Genomic DNA, 23,086 nt, shown 5'->3' on the forward strand with positions numbered 1-23,086 from the left:
TATTTAAGGCAACCATATCACACACATCCATTCATAGACTGATGGGACTCCATACTACTTGTTATTGCCACAGTGGCTGTAATAGCAGGACTCTTCCAAGTTATGTTCTTCTGAAGATTTGAAATAAGATTTCCAAACAATTTGAACTCACAGCAAGGTCTCATCTTGGAGTTTAGTCCTCTCTCTTCTTGGCTTGAAGTTTTTACTTATTGAAAACCAGCACCTTCCACAATGGCACAGTATTATGCTGTTAATATTAGAAGTACATCTCTTGATGCATACTAAGAAATTAAATAGAATTCTGTAGGTCAAATATTACATAATCTAGAGTATAATTGTAGCATCTTTATCTAAACAGGTTAATCACTTGCATGCCTTAGGTGAAACTGTATTCACTTCTGTTTTTTTTTGTTTTTTTTTTTCTTTTCCCGTCAAAATCTGCTGTAGAATCTTACATAAAAACATATTATTTCCTTGATGAATAACAGCTATGACATTTAGTGATTTGTTGGTGGTGTTACAGAGGCTTTTTGTGTTCTTTTATTTTTTCAAGTGGGCACTGCCAGAGTGCTAAATTTACCCAGGCAAAAAGGTTTAATATAACTTATCAGCTGATTCATAATGTCATAGTCTAGCTCTCATCAAAAATCAGGGTTTTATCTCTTGCTCTCTTCAGCTATATTCACCAAATTTTTATTTGTATTTTATTGCAGTTGTGTACCTTGTGGTTTTTCATCTGTCATTTGTCATGTTTGTATGGTCGTATTGGAAGACAATTTTCACATCTCCTGCATCCCCCTCCAATGAGGTAAATCTGACGTTAGAAAAATGTCAATGCTTTTTTTATAAATAGATGAACTGTTTTCAGTGATGAAACTTGTTTGCAGTAATGCATGATTCACCTTTCCCTTCTCATAATCTAAAATAGAACAGCCTGACAGCATATCATGAATGCAAATCATCATATTACTCCTAAAATACTGCATGCTTGGTATAATGGCATTTCCTTATATTAAATGTGTTTAATTCATCTCAAGCTTGACAGTCATGTGTATGTGCAAAAGTCGTAAGACAAAGTAAATTTGGGGATATGGTGCTTTGCTAGGATGTAGTTTGTTTGACTTCTGACATTTTTAAAATCAATATCTCCAGTGGCTGCATTTTTATATATATTTTTAGATAGTTTTTGACCTTCTAGTAGGAAAATGTAGTAATAAGCCTGAAATGAATTAGCTTATTTTCTACTTTCCCTGAGGCGTCTATCTGTAGGGATCAGATGGTGGCACCAAATTTAAAATACTTCCCTTGGTTTTAAAAAGCTTTTAAACTGGATAAACTGTTTGAGACTTTGTTTGCATTGTGGGTGTTGCATTTTGATTCTATTTTTGGCAAGGCCGACTTTCATTGCTAATGTCAGTTTTAAACATTTTTGTAAAGAGTTAAAAACTATGCTTCTGTGGAAAAGCAAACGCTGCTCTGTAGTGCGTAATTATGTCTTAGATATTCTTTAGCTTTCTAAGATACAGATATAAAGAAAAAAAAAAAAAGCTAAAGACTATTCTGCTTTTTAGTTAAGTGAAAAGAGTAGTACTGAATAGTTAAGCCTACAAATCCAAAGAAGAAAATATTCAAGGACATTTCATCCTGAAACATCTCCAGGGTGGTATGATGTGGCTTTTTGTGGGATGGTTCTGTAGGCAAATGAGAATGTGATGCAGGTTAGCTTGTTACAATGGTTGCAACTGTAATTTCTGTAAGGTATGTGAACTTGCACTGCTCCTGAAGCAGTCTAATAACTTTTATTGTCTGCTTGGGTTCTTCAGTAGTAGAGAACAATTTCTGACAGTACTTACCGCGTAGTTGCAGTGATGTTGTAGCAAGCTTTTGCTATTCATTGACTGAAAGGGATGGTTTCAGCATGTGGCATGTAAGGAATGTTTCCTATATTAAGTGTGGGTATAGATCAGCTCAATACAATTCTTTCATAGGAAAAAAAAGCAACTCAGGGAACACTTTTTTTTTCTCTCTCTGGGAAAGTCCCTTCTGTTCATGTATCAGTGAGTAATTTTTGCAGGTTTTTTTTATTTAAAACCAGACTTCAGAATCTCCTCATTGTATGAAAGTGTAAATGTATATATTTTTAGTCATTGAAGTTAACCATTCTTGCAAAACAAATAGCATCCTGTGATCACACTATTGAACTAAAAAAAGATTCTGCAGCTGCTGTTGTTCTAGTGTAATCCCTGCACGCTTGTCATAAGAAAGAACAATCGACATTATTAGATCCAGAAAGAGGAAGGAAACAAAGGGGCTCTTTCTGTTTTTGGTAAGAACTAGTGGAACCTCATTGGAAATTCTGTTAGCTATGTGGTAATAGACAACTTTTGATGTCTTTCAACATACATATCCTGCCATTGTCTAGCAAATCTGTGGTTTCATGTCCCTTTTCATTTCTGAAATTAGAACAGAAATATTTACTTCAGAAAACCAAAATCCTTATTCTTTTTTTGAGTTTATTATTACGTTACTTGGAAAAAATCAAAATTTTAAATTTTGCATTTTAGTTTCCTTCCTGTACGTCAATGACTTGCCATAGAAGTGTCATCTAGAAGTAGCGTTTCATGTTTAATGTGACCTCTGCTCAATTGCAGGTTATGGAGACAGCCATTTGCTACTCTAGCAGACTCAAAAAAAGGCAGTAGGGAGTAAGGCATGATGCTTCAGATCTGTCTGAAGTTTTTGATGTGAGCATCTCCAGTTTCCCTATTTCAGTAAATACCTAGGCTTTTAGCTTAGAGACAAATATTTAAAAAAAAAAAGTCAAAAAAAGAGGTCAAACTCCTGATGATGTCTAAAGTATTAAACTTCATTTTCATTCTTTGCATAGACTGATACTAATTTCTGGTTATTTAAAAGGAAACAATGCTTCATGTTTCACCCTTTAATGATGGATAGGCTCAATAACTGGAATGCTACCATATGTAACAGGTGACAATTAGATTCTGTGGGATATGGGGCAATTTATTTGCATTCTAGATTGGGAAATAACACTAAGAGATTGCAGCAATGTCTTACTGCTTCCTCCTTTTCTGTAAGTCGAGTCTTCGCTGTTGCTTGCCAACCAACTCAAATCCAAAAGAGGAAAAAGTACATGATGAGATGAAAATCCATGTGAACTAGTCATATACATATTCTTGGTAGGAAAATATGTTCATGTTAAGCCACACTAAGCCAATTTTTGTTCCAGCTGCACACACAGCATTTTCCACTCACTGCTATGAATACTTTGTCTATGTGTGCTCATAAAAAGGGTTCTTGTAGTCCTTGTGGGAAGCTCAGAGTTTAAAAGTGCTTCAGAATAGAAAATACCAGAGGAAATTGTGAGTTCAGCCTCCACTCCACAGGGACTCCTCAGCATACTGGGTTTTGTGGGGCTTAATGGTAAAGCTGTAATTTCAGTGGATACCAAAGTATTTTGCAAGTGAGTAGAAGCTCTCTGGGTTATACTGGTAAAGCTTTACATTTTAGTAAGGCTTCAACAGGAGTGGTCCTCATGCTATACTCAGGTTTGTAACTCTGAAACTGTACAAGCTTTGTTGAAGTTGCTCCCAATACAGGTTAGGGATTTTGAAACCAGTGCTGACTACTCCCAAGTACAAATTCCATTTAAACTCTCAAATTCTGTGAGGAAGCAATAAAAAGTTTCTTGTCGCCACCCCCACCTCCACACACATCCTCTTCACTATTTTCTCTGGCTTATGCCCCTCTCTAAGTCAGAAAGTGGGATAAAAGAACTTTAGTCTCCTGTCACTTACATTTACTCTCATCACGAGGTAAGTTCTACCTTCTTAAAACTCCCCTGAGCTTCTGGCTTCCTTTGTGTTGAAGGGAAAATGAAGTAGATAATGGAACGGAGACAAAGATGATTCTCTTTAAAATATGCTCAGGACCATCAGGTAGTTTTGAGGATCTCCTGTAGCATTCAGGGGGGAAGGAGGAAGTTGGGGGGGTCACCCAGAGACAGGATTAAGATACATAGGGTCTTCTCCTTGGAACTTGAGTAGGACACAAAGTAATAATTGTTCTTATCCCTTCATTCTGTCTTTTTTTTCCCAGTTCTGCTTGTCAAAAGCTGATAAAGAACAATATGAAAAGGAAGAGAGACCAGAATCCCAGCAGGAGATTTTGAGAAGAGCTGCTAAAGACTTGCCTATCTATACAACAACAGCATCAAGAGGTGAGATACAAAGATACTTTTGTGTTCCTGAAGCTGCTTAGTTTAATTTGGTGAGATTAATTTGATGTTAATGAACAATCTATTAAGCATGTACTGCAAAGGCCATGACCTTGTGGTGTGTTTTTTTTTTTTTTTTTTCCACCTCAAGAAACTCGAGTCCTTTGTCTGGGGATCTCTACATACAGCCAGTAAGTGGAATAACGTTTTCAAAAAAACAAACAAAAAAAAAAATTCCTTTTCTTGTAAGCAAACATGACAATATTTATCTCTAATTCTGGCTACAAAAAGTAACCACTGGAAAGAAATACTTCTGGAAACAGATGAAAATTAAAGTTTACACTTAATTTTACAATCATTTATATCCCCCTTTAAGTTACTTTTTCTGGGCTGTATCAATTCCGTAGGAGGAGAAACTTCATAGTTGAAGCTAGAATTTAAGAAAGATTAAATGTTATTTCACTCCTATCTACAATTCAGTACAGAGCTTTAATATGTATAAACATTTTTATTCCAAGTTATATATGAATGATCTGTGAAACTGTTGTCTTATGCATATGTATATTTTTTAAAATATACCTATTTCTCTTTCTTGAGACTAGGAATGTTGTATTTTTCTCCAAAAATTTAAAATATTCAGGATAGTAGTTACCAAAGTTGACTGTGTCTTTTCAAATAAAGTGTTTGTATACCTGGCTTTTACAATACAAACCTCTCTCTGAGGCAATCCCAGTCCCTGTAGTGGTCTGAGAAGCTCTTGTCAGCTCTTCGCAGTTCTGCTCAGCTGTAGGTGTTGGCTTTCCTCCTCCTTTCAAACTGACTGTGCTGGTGTCTTGTTTCCATTGAGAAGAGCTTGAAGGCTTATTTAAAAATAACCAGGAAAGATGAGGAAGAGCTAATTTGCTGAACAGTCTGCTAGATCTCTGTCTGCTGAAGAGGATAGAGAAGGTTAATGTTGAAAGCTGACTTATTGAAAGATTGTAGTTTCACAATGGGATGCCTAGGTACTATCTCCAGAGGTGAGAGAAAACAAAAGATAGGTCATTGCCAGAAGGTGAAGGACAGGGAAACTGAGGAGGTAACGACTAAATGGAAATGGACTCCATATAGCAGTAATTGACAAGAGTTTTAAATACTTTAATATGTTTCTTTAAAAAACTTAAACATATATATTGTATGAGTATGTCTGTGAAAACAAGTGCGCTTGGGAGCGAAGGGAGCTCTCTAAGATTCAATTTGTATTAAGAGGGGAAGTCTTTTTAAAATTCACCGAATTCTTAAAACTTGACCCTTGCAACTTGAATGCAGCCATCAGATACTGTGACCGATGCCAGCTAATCAAACCTGACCGCTGCCACCACTGTTCTGCATGTGACATGTAAGTTACTGCATCTGAAATGATGGATTTTTTCTTTCCTTCGATTATCACTTCAGTGTGTTCATTTCATCGGTGTGTCAATCCCTGCATAACAGCAGGTTTTGCTATTTGTTCCCTTCTCAGACCCTTCATACCGTGATTCCAAGAAAGCGAAGTTCCTCCCATTAGTGCACTATTATTGTTGCAGCCCCATAGACCAAAATGGCAGAACTTGTTAGGAAACCGGCAATCTGCTTATAGCTTTATAAAGCAGTGCTTATGTAAAAATAAATAAATTGGCATTGAAAGCAAAGAAAGGCAACTCTGAGATAGCAGCACGTGGTTATTATAGAGCTCTTCTGTTTTATCTTGCTTCTGCAGCTTTGAAACAGATGTGTGCTACTAATACTGCTTTATCTCAGAGTGACAGTGGAATTGCATGTCTTTGGTGTTTAAAAGACACCACTGTTGTTCCCTAACCTCATTCTGAGTCATCAGAGAAGTCTGTAAGGACGCTGAAGCTGTGAGCGAGACTTTGTATGTCTGAGCTTGAGGAAATCTACTTAACTAAAGAACCTAATACACATCTTTTGGCGAAAATCGAATTTATTAGCAAATGAATGTCTGTCTGAAATGTCTAGCATCCGGCCTTATACAAAAACTGGATGAAAATGGGCCTGTGAACTATTCAATTTACCCACTGTGCTGTTTTTTCCCCTCAATTACCACAAACAAACAAGCAAGGAACAGACAAAAAAGTAACAAAAATAGCCCTAAGGTAGACTTAGTTGAAATGAATGACCCACTGACAGACCTTATCCACACAGCTGTGAAGGGTCCTTTGGGTTTGTTTTCTTTCATTACGCACATAAGACTAGCATGGCTTAATGAACTATAAATAACACAGTTTAAGTGTTGCTCAATAATGCTCCCCATGTTAATTTAAGAGGCTCTCTTCATAATTCTTTTGTATCTCACTTAGTCCTTTTGGTTGAAAGGATGGTTGCTGTAATGTGGAGACAGCATGAATGAGAAGAACCATAAGAAGCTTCAATGAGGAAATTACAATTAAAAAAAAAAAAACTTTAGAAATTAAAAGCATACGTCTTAGAAAACAAATTCTTTTTGCTTTAACTTGCTGGAAATAACCTCTGCTCTTTTTCAGATGTGTACTAAAAATGGACCACCACTGTCCATGGTAAGTTTATTCAAAAAAAAAAGCAGTATTATGATTAATAAGCTCCTACATGCTGCTTCAGAAAATGAAACTTTAAAGTAAAATTTGATTTTCACATAATTTCTTGAGGCTTTATTATGTGAAAATAAATTTTGTTCCTAATGTGTGTTGCAACTTAGCATTGTAGGCCCAGCAGCCCAAACCATACAGGTTTTTCTTATACAGAGAAACCATGGAGTTAACAAGACCTATGAGCAATGGCATTTCCTTTAGTTCAGTGGTGTAATCAACAGAAGAGGTGATAACCACTACATTGTGAAAATCAGTTCTTGATTCTAGATGATGCATAACATCCCCTCAGATGGTTGCTCTTCTGCAGTCTGTATTCACTGGTAGTCAGTAAAAATATTATCTGCTGTCGTTGCAAAGATACCGCTATCAGTAGTTGACCTGAAAGTTTTTGTAACAAAAGCAACATCCACAGAAATTGATGAAGAGATTTGTATTATCTTCTGCAATCACTGTCATCAGTTCCTAATATGTGAGATGCTTTCTACAGTGACTGTTTGCATCTAATGCTTTGACAGCTCATGCCTTGTCCTGTAGAAATTCTTGGGAGGGAGCAAAATTTGTGGGAGGGGCCCAGCTAACTTGGCCTGAGGAAAGAGGCTTAATTCAAAATAATGGCTTAAAATGCTTCTGAAACACTAGTGCTGAACTGTTTTGGATGTACCACTGACATCATACACATTATGCTCTGCAAAAACATCTAAGTGTGCTGGTTTTTATTTTTTTATATTTTTTTTGGTATATCATAGTAACCTCTTTCTCTTTCCCCTCCTTCTAGGGTGAATAATTGTGTGGGATTTTCTAACTACAAATTCTTCCTCCTGTTTTTAATGTATTCCTTACTGTACTGTCTGTTTGTTGCTGCTACAGTCTTGCAGTACTTCATAAAGTTCTGGACAGTAAGTTCTAAGGCTTTTTTGTGTTTGTTTGTTTAATCTTGCATGTGTTTATTGAAGGCTGCCTCAGCATGTTGTCACTCACCATTTACTCTGTTCCATAGTTCATTACCATTAACAGCATCAATCGAGGTGACTGAAGCAGGAGAACCTTCCGAATATTAATGAATTAAATTTATTACACTGCCTAGGATGAGTAACTGGGGGAAGAAGTTCCGATGAGGACACTGCGGTTTCTCTGCTCCATCAAAATCAAATGTCACAGCTCAGGTTTCTTTGAGATTATTGGTTATAGATACATAGCCAGACCTGCTTTTATCAAAACATGACACGTTTATGTATGTGTATGCATGTGTGTATGTTTATATATATACACAGGTATACATCAAAATACCAACAGATATGAAATACAATGATCTTGTATCTTTGTGGTTACTCTGCTATTGGATAAGGCAGGTGATTTTTTTGGGAACTCACCAGCCTCTGTTTTGGAATCCTTATGTAGGCATGTCTGAACTTCATAGTAGTGGGTTTTATTGACCTGATATGGGTAGAATGCTAAGATATGTATGGTGTTAATGATATCTGTATTCCTTGTAACCATTGTCAGTAGTAAGAGATTAAAATAATAGATATCCATACATGCACCTTACTGGATTTAGTAGAACATATGTGAAAGGTGAAGATCGTTGCATGTCAGTGTTATTTTTCCTACCAGTTTTGTTGCAGTTATGTTCCAGGCTGAGTAGAGCATCTTCTGATGTCATTTCCTTTCATCTCTGAAACCTTGTACTGTGCCTTCCACTCTCTTGAGACAGAAAAGCTAGCATCAGAATTCTCTTAATCAGATGCCATTAACTAACATGGGGAAAAAAAAATGCTGTTAAGTGGAAGGCTTTCCAGCACATGTTTATAAATAAACAGCAGCACATGTTTCTTAGATGCTACTTGCTGTTGCTGTAGCTGTGAAGAGCAGTAATTATCTATAGCAAAAGAAAGACTCTTTACTGGGGAAAAGTGCCATGTCAGGGTAAGAGAAGCTTGATCATGGATTCAGAACAGCTGTACTTTGAGACAGATGTCATTAGACTGGTAATATAAATGGTGCAAACACGCCTGTTTGTGTTCATCTGAGCCTGTGGGCCTGATCTGCCAAAGTACTATGTTTCTCTTAATCTCTCAGCTCTGTGTAGCAACCCATCACTGGAGAGCAGTGTGTGGGAATTGAGCTTTTGGTATTGTGTGAGATGAAAGTCACAGGTGTATTTATCACTCAGAGCTGTGGCTTAACAGGTGTTGCAAATGAAATAATCCAATTCTGCTGTTCAGTCTTGCTTGACTGTAAATAGTTAAATTTTTAAGTTGTGAATGTGTCACTTCCAAACATCTGCCTGGCTGCTTTCCAGTGCTTTGTATGCAATTTCCAATGAAACTGTACATGCGCTCTTACATATTTACCAGTCAGTGCTTGAGCAAAGAAAATAAATCTGCTTTGTCACCTCACTTCATAACTGTTACTGCAATGAAAGTCAGTAGGACATCTGGCCACAACGAACATTTAAAACCAACATTTGCAGCAAGCCTATTCCAAAGCCCATTGGACGTATTGAAGTGGACTCTTGAGCAGAGGAAGTAAACTTAAGAGGGATATATTTTTAATGCTTTAGTTGCTTAAAATGTTTTATGCCAGAATGGGCTACTCCTGAAACGTGACAACAGGAAATGCAGTCGTGTGTTTGCATTTGTTGCTTTCATTTCCCTGTTACTTCCAAGACAAAATCTGATGATACCAGGATCTTATAAATAGAACAGATCTCTGACTCATTCATACTAAAAAACTCATTCCACAAAGCTAATATTCCTGTGATTTTTATAATAGCTTGATTAAAATGGAATTCCAGAAAGAGTTGGTGGCACCATCATCGTGCAGACTTGCAAAATTTAATACGGCTTTGGTATGTAAGCATTTAGGTGGATGCTGATGACTACAGAATAGTCCTGGGAACTTCTCTCTGCATCTGTAGATGAGAGTGTCCTACAGAGACATCCTGCGTGTAGATTGCTTCACTGTTGCTAATGCTCAGCAGTGTTTGCTACAGAATCAGACAGATAATTGTTAGGGCTCTCTAGATTTGTTTGCTTTTTTTGTTTGTTTGTTTTTCTTTATAGCTTGACTGTCAGAAATGTTGTAGTCTCCTTTTCAGAAGGTAGCATTTCTTTTTTGCTTCCTTATAAATGTTTTCAGAGAAAGCAGATATAGCCATTGCCAGGTAGAAGATGAAGTACTTGGAATGTAACCTTCAGAAGTTGAGTAATGAGATTTTAAATGTGTGCATGCTACCTACACAAATTTTAGCAGTCCACTGTTTTGCACTGCTGATGGTATTTGTTTAGAGATGCAACATGCATGTGCAGATACACGCAACTATTGTGAGACATGCACTTCTGATGGGGGAAAAAAAAATAAATCTGTCATACCTGCAAGATTTGCATAACATCTTTCATGCTCTGTGCAGAAATACTGACAAAAGGTTTTAATACTGTTCATGCCGTGATGGAACAGCCATGCTGGCTCTAAGTGTTTACCACAGGCTTACACTCTGTTGTGGGAGTTTAAATCTGGTTTGTATAGATCAAGGGAATATGAGTGACATTTTGTTGTTGTTGTTATACTCGTAACTCCTTTTCCTATACTCATAAAATTCTTATTCTAATACCTAGGAAGTTGTTAAAGATAAACAGATAAATCCACTGCTTAACAAAATGTATTTGACACAGGCACCAGTCCTGGCTGAACGCCCAGTTCTTGGTGCCTTGTTTACATAGTGCACGGTAGCACTTCCCAGTGTATGTTTGTATCCACTCTCAGTTTTGTTGTGCTCCCTCCCACCTTGAAACCTGCATATTTTCCAGACGTTTTCAGTGTCTTTCAGTGTCCTCCAAATTATTTTGGCAATCCTGAGTATAGTTAATTTAAGGATATGATATGTGTTCCGGGACAGTTCGTACATACTTCTGAAAAACTCCACTTCTATTCAAAATTAAAAAAAAAATAATTCCAGGTCCTTTGTTAGAACTGAGTCCTCTTGTCTATGCACGTAGGGATGTATACTAGATGTCTGAGTTTCTTCTAGATTTAAGATGAGTAACAAGCTGAGCTCTGACAGTATGTTTTTCTTATTATTTTTTAAGTGACCTGACACGTGCTGAAATGACTCAGTGCTTGTGAAGGAGTTTGTGAAGGACCCTTCAGAATAGTGACTGCCGTCAGGCTATGTGTGCTAAGTAGACCAGATCTTACTGTGCAAATCATTTCCCTTTGTAAGCTCTGAAGTTCTCCCACCTACAAGTCTCTTCTGTGCTGCTGCTAAATGTACGGATTTTAAATAACTGATGACTGAAGTTTCACTCTTTTTCACATGCTGTGGCATGTGGATCGCTGCTAGAACACAGCTGTGATTAAGTCTGTGATAAGCGCTCAAAGCCTGCACCCTTCTTTCCAGGAAAGAATTAGCCTTTTTTGAAAGATGCTTGAGTTCTGCAACTGTCATTCAAGAACTTAGAGCCAGTGGCTCCAACTGGGTAATCAGAAGAGGAAAATGTTCCCAGGGGATCAGGCAAATTAATGATGTATGATTAAAACAAAAAATCCTTCTCCAGGTTATAAACCTACAGCTTTAGGAAGATGGAACTGAGAGAAAGTTGTATTTTCTGGCCCAAAGACTAAGCTGTCACTGCTCTTCTGAGCTTCAAAATCAACTGGCCTAAGAATTGTCCATAGAGAACTACTTTATTTAAGTGAGTAGTTCCAGAAGAGTCCTATAAGTAATACTTCGTAGTGCTTAGTAGTATTTAAGGATCTAGTTGCATATAGTCTCTCTCTCTTTACAATTGTGTAGTGAAATGCCTGAACCTGGAAGCTCTGGTTATTTTTCTGTTTTTGTGTAAACTGCAAACTGTGGCAGTGAAGTCTTGGCAAGCATGACTGCTTGGGTGTATGTATGCCATCAAGGAGTTACAAAAATTAATCTGGTAACCATGTTTTCCAGGAAAACCAGTGTGCTCAGAGGTAGGAAGAGACATCACAATTTTAACATGAAGCTTAGAAGCAAGCAGCAGTTAAAATATGTCTTTTGCTAGTCTTCATTTCAGGGGTTTGCAAAATACTTCATATCCCTACAGCAGTGAGGAAAGGGACTGTAGCACAAATTGTCTAAGCAAAACTACATCCAATAAGTAAACAAATAAAGGCAGTAGATAAAGAAACAATTTAGATGGCTGTTCTGGACTCTGCTATCACTTGCTTATTCTAGCATGATCAGAAGGTAGCCAGTATTTTTGAAAATGGTGTTATTATATGCCAGACTTCAGGGTAAAAGCTTGGGCTCTCTATAGGCTTTCTGCACAGAGTAGTCTTACTGAAAAGCCAGACATCTGACATAGGATGTATTTGTGAAGTGCTAGTATCTTAGCAAAAGTGGTTAATAACATTCTTTAAAATTTGGAATTCAAAGTCTAATTTAGACTAAGCTTTCCTGTTTCTTTTTTTTTTTTTTTTCTTAAGTACTGATTGAATTTCAGGTGTTAGACTAAAAATATCTCTCACAATTCTCAGTATTGAAGGACATTGGGAAGCAAAAAGACAGTATTGATGTGTTACATTTTGCTGATGGTGTTTTTGGTTGCTTTTTTTAAAAACAAAATTGTGCAAGGAATGTAACTTATTTTTTTGTGATTTTTGACTGAAACTACATCTGATGGTAGTAGTTATGTTCCGAAGTCAGACTTTTTTTTAAATTTATAAACCGTTGCTTTATGGTTTATTCTTATCCTCTGGAGTATTGTTAGCTTTACAGAGTTGTATGAACAGTGTCATCATAGACAGTGTCACCATAAACCTTACTCGTGGAGGAAGCTAGTAAAGAACGTACCCAGTGCAGTCATGCTGCTCAGGCTAAGGAAACCACTTGAAAGTGATCCAGCCACTATCTGAACAGCAGTACTTCAGAAGAAAACCACACGCCTTGGGAGTTAGTCATGTGCTCTTGTGTACTCAGTCCTCCATTCTCTTGGAGAACGGGGGCTAAGGCTGCTGATGGGCGTTGGAACTTGGCACGTCTGAGAGCACGTGTGCACACCAACCATTTCTTTCTTAACAAAGCTCGTGCTGTTTTCAAACCCTTGGTCTTAACATAATATTAGTGTTTAATAAATTGTCTTTGTTTGCGCAAAGCTTTGCCGCAGGAAAGCTGCAGAGAATTGTCCAAAGGTAAAATTCAATATTGATGTAATTACTTAAAAAATGTTCCTACTATAGTTTTTCTAATCCGATCCTTCATAATAGCTATTTACACCAAACTACGGTGTAAATAGTTTGAAAGGGAGAAAAATTGTAATCTCTCTTGCTTATGAAGGTAGGCAGTGTATGTGGATGTAGATATACCTGTATGCTCTGCATCTGAATCAAAATGTCTTCTAGATAGTCTAAAAAAAATAAGCCTCAGATAAGTGTGTATGCTGAATGAGCTAATGGAAAAAGTAATGGCAATAATGCTAACTAAACTGTTGAATAAAAATAGCATCTCTGCTTTCATAGTGCTGCTAAAGGTCAGCTGCTTAAAAGTACTGTGATTTTGAGGATATAGAACTAGAAGAGTATTGTTACAAATCCTATTGGCCTCTTGAAAATGCAAGCCTAAATATGGTTGGGGCTGGGGGTGGAATTGACTATCGCCTGTGGGTGGGAGGTTATTTTTTGGTGGTTGGACTGAAATTGTGTTTTTTCATGTAGATATTCTGGTGAATAACTTCTGCCTTGTCAGAGATGGCAGATTTGTTCTGCTGGGTACATGCTGGTTGTTTCCTAAACCTGAGAGATAACCAGAAATTGAAGATCAGTCCCAGGAAACTGATCTTGTCTAGGAGCTGTTCAGCCTTGGAAACACAATATAACTAAGCCACTTCCCTTTCACGTTCCTTTCACCAATTCAGAAGTAGTTTCAGTATTATTAGCTTGCCAGGAGAGGGTTTGGAAGTTTTTATTGTATCTTCTGCCCTTGAAGAAAAGTGATTTTGGTTGTGTTTTCAGTGTTTCTTTGGCTGTGGCTACACAATGACTGTTTTTTAGTACAGGACTTACTTTTTTTTTACTTGCCCCTTGCTGTGCATTTAAAAACTAACCTGGTTATATACAGAACTAGCAGACAAATGAACACGTGCAGTCATGTAACTAAAGTCAGATGGAAGGGGTACCCATCAGCCTTCAAATGCTGTTACATAAACACTGGTTTAACATGACATGGAAGGAAGGCCCTGCTTGTGCTGCTTTTCTTTGTGAAAAATGGGGTGAAAGACCTATATCAGAATGGGCGTAGCAGAAAAGGTTTAGTGATAATACTTCATGAACTGCTGAAGAAGTGTTAACATGTTAATCTCTTTCTTTCTTTCTCCCCAGAATGAATTGCCAGATACCCATGCAAAATTCCATGTACTATTCCTTTTCTTTGTGGCAGCCATGTTCTTCATCAGCATACTGTCGCTCTTCAGCTACCACTGCTGGCTAGTTGGCAAAAACAGATCAACAATAGGTCAGTTAATTGGAGTACAGAACTGTTCCTTGTCCAGAAAAACAAGTTACAGATCATGGGAAGATAAACTTCCACGTTTTAATGGGATTTTAAAATTCTGTGCAGCAAGAAGAACTTTTGGTGAAAGCAAGAAAGGTCAAACCTTATCTTGCGTTTCCTAGTGTAGTGGATACTCTGCTGGAGCCAAGTGTGGAAATTCATGAAGAATGTCGATTTTTGGGTTTTATTTGTATTTTGAGACTAATGAGGCACATTTTTGTTGTGGTTTTTATATAGTGTTAAGTAATGTAACAGAACTGCTACTTGCCAGTTACCCTGTTGTTACAATACTTTGAGTAGCTGGGTGGCCCCACCTGAGGTGAAGGCTGTCCTGTGGATGAATATAATTCATTTTGCTCCAAATCTGAAAGAATATTCTTAAATCCTGTGAGATAAAGTGGATCTTAGTGTTTCCATTTTTCTTGCTATGCTTTTACAAGTCACTTCCTAATACCAATGCACATTTCCTAGGTAATAAAAGAGTACGGATTGCACAACTGAAAAAAATCTTCTACCTTTTGTTGGAAGCTTAATTTCTGTCCCCAAAAACAAATGAGTTAATTGAAAGAGATACTACTTTCTGCTTGATATTATTTTTCAACAGAAGAAAAATAATTTTTTGGTTGCTTGACAGGAGGGTTAAGTCATTTTTCCTTCTGTGTATCTACAAGCTAAGGAATATTCACAGGATCTCTTTTAGCTTTGAAAGAAATGTTAATATGTTCCTTGCCCAAAAGTCATTGTAGGTCATTGACAGCACAATCAATATTTACTTTCTGGTTCACGATTGTGACAAGACAAGGTGTTGGCATGGAGAGAGGAATGAGTCCCCTTGGTTCTTGGCCAAGTGTGTAACCTGTCTGACTAGGTAAATAGTAAGTCAGTTGAGTTTAGGTGGTTTGCTGTATCTCATGATTTGTCTGTTTCTCTAATGTAATAGATCTCATCTTTCTCTGTTACTGTGGTATGCTCTTAGTTTGACTTCAGCCCTGGGCAGAATGGAAAAAACCTGTCCTGTATGAGTTTAGGTACAGTAATGCCCAATGGTAAACTGCTTATTTGTGCAGAAGGTCACCTGCTCACAGACGTGCACAGGCCATCAATGAAGTAAGCATGTGGTATCTTCAGCATGCTGATGGTACTTTGCTTTGCATCAGACCTTAAGTTAAATGTAAAGAAAGATGACTGTTCTTATGTGAACTTTAACACTTAGATTTTTTTTTGTTAATGCTTTTTTATTACTTAAGGTGACAATCCATTTTTTTTCCCCACTAATACACATCAAGATGGTCTTAGCTTGCCTGAGACTGTGTTGACAGTAGAGAAGTTTGAGTCTGTTTTTTTTTTTTTTTTTCCCTGACTGCTTGTTGCATTAGAGTAAGTTGTGTGTTTTTCTTTTACAGAAACATTCCGTGCACCCACGTTTCGAAATGGCCCTGATAAAAACGGCTTTTCTCTTGGATGTGGCAAAAATCTGAGGGAGGTTTTTGGAGATGAAAAGAAGTATTGGCTGCTCCCTATTTTTACCAGGTATTTGGTCTGACCTGAAATGAATTGGGGGATAAATTGATTACTTAATTTTCACCTTGCTTCCCCTTCTCTGAAAAAAATGAAGCACAGTTGAAAAGTCAATTTTGAAATTTTGCGTATCTTGCGTGATTGATGTAAGGAAAATCTGGAGGAGAAAACTGAGCAGACTCTGCACAGGGTTTTCATTCAAAGATGAGAGCCTCATTTACAAGGGCCTTCTAAATACAGAAGTTTGGAAAGTTTTGAGAATTGTATTTCAAAAGTTCTACACCTTTTGGTTGGTAGTGTTAGTGCCTGGTTATAAAGCAGAAATCAACAGCACAGGGGAAATAAAAATGCTCTTTGAATTTCAGCTGCACTGAAACAACATCAATTTAAAAACACCCCCTCTTATCCCCAGTGAACTTGACAGCTTTTCTTTTGCTGTATGTGACATTTTCATTACTAAAAGCCTTCTGAGAAAGTGAATGTAAATAAGCAGCAGTGGAAAAAAAATAATTTGTTATGATGGAAAATAGCAGCTTTAAAACTTTAGCTGAACCAATCAATGTTAGGGAGTTGCAGACAAATGTCTGAGAAGCCCAGTGAAGTAAGACTGGCCTGTTGCTCACTCCCACCACTCCAGAAAATCAGCAGAACAAAGTAGGTGCCATGTTTCAACACTGTTTTTGGAGGCTTGTGTATCAGCTTAAAATGCGGGTGAAGCTTTTTGCCAAAGTGAGGTCTGGTAGCAAACAGCAGGGGTAATAACAAGATCTAAAGTTGTCTCAGCCATTTGCTCAATTGATATGACTTTTAATGGGATTTAAAATAGGTGGAAGGTATATTACAGGTGGGTATTTTCCCTGAATGACTGAATTTGCTTTAAAAGAAGGCTTAGCTAATCTCACAGTGATGGGAGGAAGAAAAAAGTATGGCCACCAGAATACTGTCTGTGCTTCTGGGATTATAAATACCGGATAGTCTGACTACCTGTGCCCAGTGGTTTGGGAGAAGACCAGGGCTATGTTCTACAGAAACACAATGTTGTTTCTGAAATATGTAGGCAAGTGCTGTGCTCAGCAGCCCACACTGAGTGGAAGGGTGGGAATTGCTTGAGCTCCAGAGCTTTATTAACTGGTCATGAGGTTTAGTGGTAGGAATACCTTGCTCAAGTCTGCAGTTCAACACTGCACTCTGTAATTGATTCCAGCCTGTCAACTGCAAACAGTGATTTGAATCTTTGTTTCTGGTTCAGTTTGGGCGATGGGTGTAATTTTCCAACTCGTTTGGTGATTATGGATCCAGAGCAACTAACTGTCTCGAGCCAAAATGAACCTGCCAAAAGGTAACTATTGCACTCAAATTGTACTGTACCATAATTCATCTTTTTTTTAAAAAAAAAAAAAAAAAAGTTTCAAAATTATTTTTTGTTTTAATTGTTTAAACTTATTGTTGGGTTCAAAGTGAATTCGTAAGTCTTCAAAGAAGGATAGGATGAATCACGAGTAACAAATGTGCTGCTGTTTCATACAGAAGGGCTAGTTCTTCTTTTAGACTTCTAAGAAGATGTGGCTCTAAGGAAACAGAACAGTAGTGAAAGTAAAAGGCCGAGGCGATCGCCCCCGAGGCAGACGTGCTCTGCAGCGGAGCGGGGGATCGGGACAGGCAGGGCTATTTTCCCGGCATCGAGGCCACTCGAGGCAGCCGAGGGAGCCGCCACAGCCCGGCAGCCCTCGTGAGGGAGGCTGACGAGGCGTAGGCGGAGCCAGCAGCGCCCCCTCCCCGGCCGTTCAAAAGCAGCCCCTGGGCAGCGCGAGCGACCGGGACGGGCAAACAGGGCGGGGCGCGGCAGTTCGCGCAGGGAGGGCGAGCAGGGAGGGCAGAGCGATCCCCCGCCCCTAAGAACACCTCAGCCGACGGCTTTCGACCACTAGCCAGGCCACTATGGTCCTCGCTAGGCTGAGAGCTCGCGCTAGAAAGTCTGTAGCCACCCAGAGAGAGTGCCCGCTCAGAAATGCGGCAGTGCAGGTCTCTGGGTGCAGGGAGTGCCAGAGCCTGCTGCTGCCATCCGAGGGAGGCAGAGATACTGTGTGTGTGAGGTGCGAGCAGGTGGATGACCTGGTCCGCCTGGTGGCAGAGCTCAAGGAGGAGGTGAAGAGGTTGAGGGCCATCAGGGAGTGTGAGCGGGAGATAGACTGGTGGAGCAACTCCCTGCAAGGCCTGAAGGAGAGGCACCGGGGTGAGACTATCCTAATGGGGGTGGACCCCCTGCCCGGTCGCTGTCGGGCAGAGAGAGGGGACCTAGGAGTGGAGGACGAGTGGAGACGGGTCCCTGCTCGGCATTGCAGGAAACTCCCCCCACCGCCTGCCCCACCTTCCCAGGTGCCCTTACACAACAGGTTTGAGGCCCTGGAGCTCAAGAGAGCGGTGGAGGAGGGTGTGCCAGAAAAGTTAACCAGGAAGCCTAGGGTGAGGAAGTCTGCTCCACGCCTCAAGACTGCTCCCACCAAGAAGGAGAGAAGGGTGATCGTGGTGGGCGACTCCCTTCTCAGAGGAACGGAGGGCCCTATCTGTCGGCCTGACCCTACCCGTAGGGAAGTCTGCTGCCTCCCTGGGGCCAGGGTCAGGGATGTTGCCAGAAAGCTTCCCAACCTGGTTCGCCCCTCTGATTACTACCCGCTACTGATAGTCCAGGCTGTCAGTGATACCATTGATGAGAGAAGCCTGAAGGCTATCAAACGGGACTTCAGGGGGCTGGGACGGTTAGTGGACGGAGTGGGAGTACAGGTGGTGTTTTCGTCCATTCCTACAGTGGCAGGGAATGGTTCAGAGAGGACACGAAAAGCCCACCTGATAAACACGTGGCTCAGAGGCTGGTGCCAACACAGAAGTTTTGGGTTCTTTGACCACGGGGCGCTCTGCTCGGCACCTGGCCTGATGGCCGCAGATGGGTCCCAACTTTCCACAAGGGGAAAACGGATCCTGGCCCAGGAGCTGGCAGGGCTCATTGAGAGGGCTTTAAACTAGGTAAGAAGGGGGGCAGGGATGAAACAAAGCCTGTTGGAGGTGTGCCAGGGGGAACAGTGGCAAGGCTGGGGGAGAAGGCTAAGGCCCAGCTGAAGTGCATTTACACTAATGCATGCAACATGGGCAACAAGCAGGAGGAGCTGGAAGCCATTGCGCAGCACGCAGGCTATGACTTGGTTGCCATCACGGAAACGTGGTGGGACCACTCTCATGACTGGAGTGCTGCAATGTCTGGCTATAGGCTCTTCAGAAGGGACAGGCAGCACGGGAGGGGTGGTGGAGTGGCTCTCTATATTAGAGAGTGTTTTGACGTCATCGAACTTGAGGCTGGGAATGACAAGGTGGAGTCGCTATGGGTTAGGATCAGTGGAAAGGCCAACAAGAGAAGCATCCTGGTGGGGGTCTGTTATAGACCGCCAAACCAGGATAGGGGGACGGATGAGGAGTTCTACAGGCAGCTGGTGGAAGTTGCGAAATCATCAGCGCTTGTTCTTGTGGGGGACTTTAACTTCCCAGACATATCCTGGAAACACAACACAGCCCAGAGAAAGCAGTCCAGGAGGTTTCTGGAGAGTGTGGAAGATAGCTTCCTGATGCAGCTGGTTGGCGAGCCTACCAGGGGAGGTGCCCCGCTAGACCTTCTCTTCACAAACAGAGAAGGACTGGTGGGAGACGTGCTGGTCGGGGGCTGTCTTGGGCAGAGTGACCACAAAATGGTAGAGTTCTCGATACTTGGCGAGGTCAGGAAGGGGATCAGTAAAACCGCTGTCTTGGACTTCCGGAGGGCTGACTTTGAGCTGTTCAAGACACTGGTTGGCAGAGTCCCTTGGGAGGTGGTTCTGAAAGACAGAGGAGCCCAGGAGGGCTGGGCGCTCTTCAAGAAAGAAATCTTAATGGCTCAGGAGCGGTCTGTCCCCACGTGCCCAAAGATGAGCTGGCGTGGAAGAAGACCGGCCTGGCTGAGCAGAGAGCTGTGGCTCGAGCTTAGGAGAAAAAAGAGGGTTTACAATCTTTGGAAAATAGGGCGGGCCACTCAGGGGGGCTACAAGGATGCTGCGAGGTGGTGCGGGAACAAAATCAGAAAGGCCAAAGCTCATCTGGAGCTCAGTCTGGCCACTGCCGTTAAAGACAACAAAAAATGTTTTTATAAATACATCAAGACAAAAAGAAGGACTAAGGAGAATCTCCACCCTTTACTGGATGCGGGGGGAAACTTAGTAATCAGAGATGAGGAAAAAGCTGAGGTGCTTAACGCCTTCTTTGCTTCGGTCTTTAATAGCAAAACCAGTTGTTCTCTGGACGCCCAGTACCCTGCGCTGGTGGAAGGGGATGGGGAGCAGAATGTGGCCCCCACAATCCACGAGGAAATGGTTGGCGACCTGCTACAGCATTTGGATGTACGCAAGTCGATGGGGCCGGGTGGGATCCACCCGAGGGTACTGAGAGAACTGGCAGAGGAGCTGGCCAAGCCACTATCCATCATTTATCAGCAGTCCTGGCTATCGGGGGAGGTCCCACTTGACTGGTGGCTAGCAAACGTGACACCCATCTACAAGAAGGGCCGGAGAGTAGACCTGGGGAACTATAGGCCTGTTAGTTTAACATCAGTGCCAGGGAAGCTCATGGGGCAGATTATCTTGGGTGTCATCATGCGGCAGTTGCAGGGCAAGCAGGCGATCGGGCCTAATCAGCATGGGTTTACGAAGGGCAGGTCCTGCTTGACGAACCTGATCTCCTTCTATGACAAGGTGACACGCTTAGTGGATGAGGGAAAGGCTGTGGATGTGGTCTACCTTGACTTCAGTAAGGCATTTGACACCGTCCCCCACAGCATTCTCCTCAGGAAACTGGCTGCTCATGGCTTGGACTGGCGTACACTTTGTTGGGTTAAGAGCTGGCTGGATAGCCGGGCCCAGAGAGTTGTGGTGAATGGAGTCAAATCCAGTTGGAGGCCAGTCACTAGTGGAGTCCCCCAGGGCTCGGTACCGGGACCAGTCCTCTTTAACATCTTCATTGATGATCTGGACGAGGGGATCGAGTGCGCCCTCAGCAAGTTTGCAGACGACACCAAGTTAGGTGCGTGTGTCGATCTGCTCGAGGGTAGGAAGGCTGTGCAGGAGGATCTGGATAGGCTGGACCGATGGGCCGAGGCCAATGGTATGAAGTTCAACAAGGCCAAGTGCCGGATCCTGCACCTGGGGCACAACAACCCCAAACAGCGCTACAGGCTGGGAGATGTGTGGTTAGAAAGCTGCCAGGCGGAGAAGGACCTGGGAGTACTGGTTGGCAGTTGGCTGAATATGAGCCAGCAGTGTGCTCAGGTGGCCAAGAAGGCCAGCAGCATCCTGGCTTGCATAAGAAACAGCGTGGCCAGCAGGTCCAGGGAAGTGATTGTCCCCCTGTACTCAGCTCTGGTGAGGCCGCACCTCGAGTACTGTGTTCAGTTTTGGGCCCCTCGCTACAAGAAGGACATGGAGGTGCTCGAGCGAGTCCAGAGAAGGGCAACAAGGCTGGTGAGGGGTCTGGAGAACAAGTCTTACGAGGAGCGTCTGAGGGAGCTGGGACTGTTTAGCCTGGAGAAGAGGAGGCTCAGGGGTGACCTTATCGCACTCTACAGGTACCTGAAGGGAGGCTGTAGCGAGGTGGGGGTTGGTCTGTTCTCCCACGTGCCTGCTGACAGGACGAGGGGGAATGGGCTAAAATTGCTCCAGGGGAGGTTTAGGTTAGATATTAGGAAGAACTTCTTTACTGAATGGGTTGTTAGTCACTGGAATAGGCTGCCCAAGGAAGTGGTTGAGTCACCATCCCTGGAGGTCTTTAAAAGACGTTTAGATGTAGAGCTTAGGGATATGGTTTAGTGGAAGATTTGTTAGCGTTAGATAGGAGGTTGGACTCGGTGATCTTGGAGGTCTCTTCCAACCTAGACTGTTCTGTGATTCTGTAAAAGACCTTACAGGCTCTTATAACAAGGAGAAAAAAAGTCCTAGGAAGAATGAATAATGGTCTATGGAAAAAAATACTTAAGATATTTCTTCAAATGAAAGAAAGGGTTAATATTACTTCCATTTCACTTCCTCCAGTATGCCTAAGCAAGGGATGCTGAGTCATAATTTGCATGAGAGGTAAATAATGTGGCTGTTGGTGGGTTTGAGCAGTGGAGTTCTTCTAGGTCGTTACATTTTAAACCTCCAAATTTGCATGGTTTGTATTTTCAGATTCAAAGACACACGAGTACATATGAAACTTCTGAGGACATTTACGTGATTTTGGAAGGCTTCTGTGTTTGATGAATGGCTGAAGGTTGTCGTCAACAGCAGCTACATGACTTATCAGGCATTAGGGCCAAAAGCAAGACTGAGAAGTCACTTCCCAGTACCACACAACCTGTGGAATTTATGCAAGAGCAATACCCTTGTGCAAACAGCAGAGTAGACTTTTGCATTAAGATGTTCAGCAGCACACCCTAGCTTTTAGTGATGGAATACAACATTAAGTTGTTCTTCCAGATAGTACTGGTTAGGTTTTCTTTGTAACTGTGTAGCAGTAACATTGTCAGTATGCCATTTCTTGTCTATCAATCTAGGAATGTCTGAAATAAGCAACTCTTGCAATTACAGAGTTCCTGTTGACTTCGCTTGCTTTTCAGCTCTGGAGCCGGTCAGCCCTTTCCTCCTCGACCACTCAGTGAATCACAAAATCGATTGCTAGCCAGTGATGGTCAATGGGTAGAAAGTGGCCCTGAAGAGGAAAATGTTAAATCAGGTAGACTGAACCATAAAATTTCTGATTACTTTATCGTTTTGTTTATGGTGGGTGGGGTGTGTTTGTTTGATTTTGGTAGTGGTTTTTTTAACCCTAAAAAGCCCTTAAGAATGGGTTGGAGTTGCGTAGAGGAAAACTTGTTACATAGAATCCAGTCAACATGTTTATAAACTAAGGCTAACTTGTGTCTCATACTCTGCTCCAAACTGAGTTTTAAGGCTAAGGGAATGGGTAGCTGCATCTGGCTTTCTCACTCCCTCTTCTGAGACATTTTGGATTTGTTTTATATTTGATTAGGGGGAGGAAAATATTTCTCTGAAATAGATAAAACCCAATAAGCATGGTTTCTGGTTTGGAGTCTTTGGTATTTGCTATGCAAATCTGAAAAAAAAAAAAAAAAAAAAAAAAAAAAAAAAAAAAAAAAAA

The 23,086-nt window shown here is 41.0% G+C and overlaps 1 protein-coding gene across 2 annotated transcripts in view; it reads left to right on the forward strand.

The window, feature by feature from the left end:
- The window catches only part of ZDHHC20 (zinc finger DHHC-type palmitoyltransferase 20), a 206,222-nt gene that overhangs the window by 178,051 nt on the left and 5,085 nt on the right, over positions 1-23,086 (forward strand). For both annotated transcript variants that reach the window (XM_035326441.1, XM_035326435.1), the window contains exons 3-11: positions 714-808; positions 4,117-4,237; positions 5,543-5,612; positions 6,757-6,789; positions 7,616-7,736; positions 14,188-14,320; positions 15,763-15,889; positions 17,127-17,216; positions 22,545-22,660. In XM_035326441.1, coding sequence (XP_035182332.1) covers positions 749-808; positions 4,117-4,237; positions 5,543-5,612; positions 6,757-6,789; positions 7,616-7,736; positions 14,188-14,320; positions 15,763-15,889; positions 17,127-17,216; positions 22,545-22,660 — 871 coding nt within the window. In that variant the 5' untranslated portion in view covers positions 714-748. The remainder of the gene's footprint in view (positions 1-713; positions 809-4,116; positions 4,238-5,542; positions 5,613-6,756; positions 6,790-7,615; positions 7,737-14,187; positions 14,321-15,762; positions 15,890-17,126; positions 17,217-22,544; positions 22,661-23,086) is intronic.

This window comes from Oxyura jamaicensis, chromosome 1 (genome assembly GCF_011077185.1).
Source record: "Oxyura jamaicensis isolate SHBP4307 breed ruddy duck chromosome 1, BPBGC_Ojam_1.0, whole genome shotgun sequence".
Taxonomy (NCBI): Eukaryota; Metazoa; Chordata; class Aves; order Anseriformes; family Anatidae; genus Oxyura; species Oxyura jamaicensis.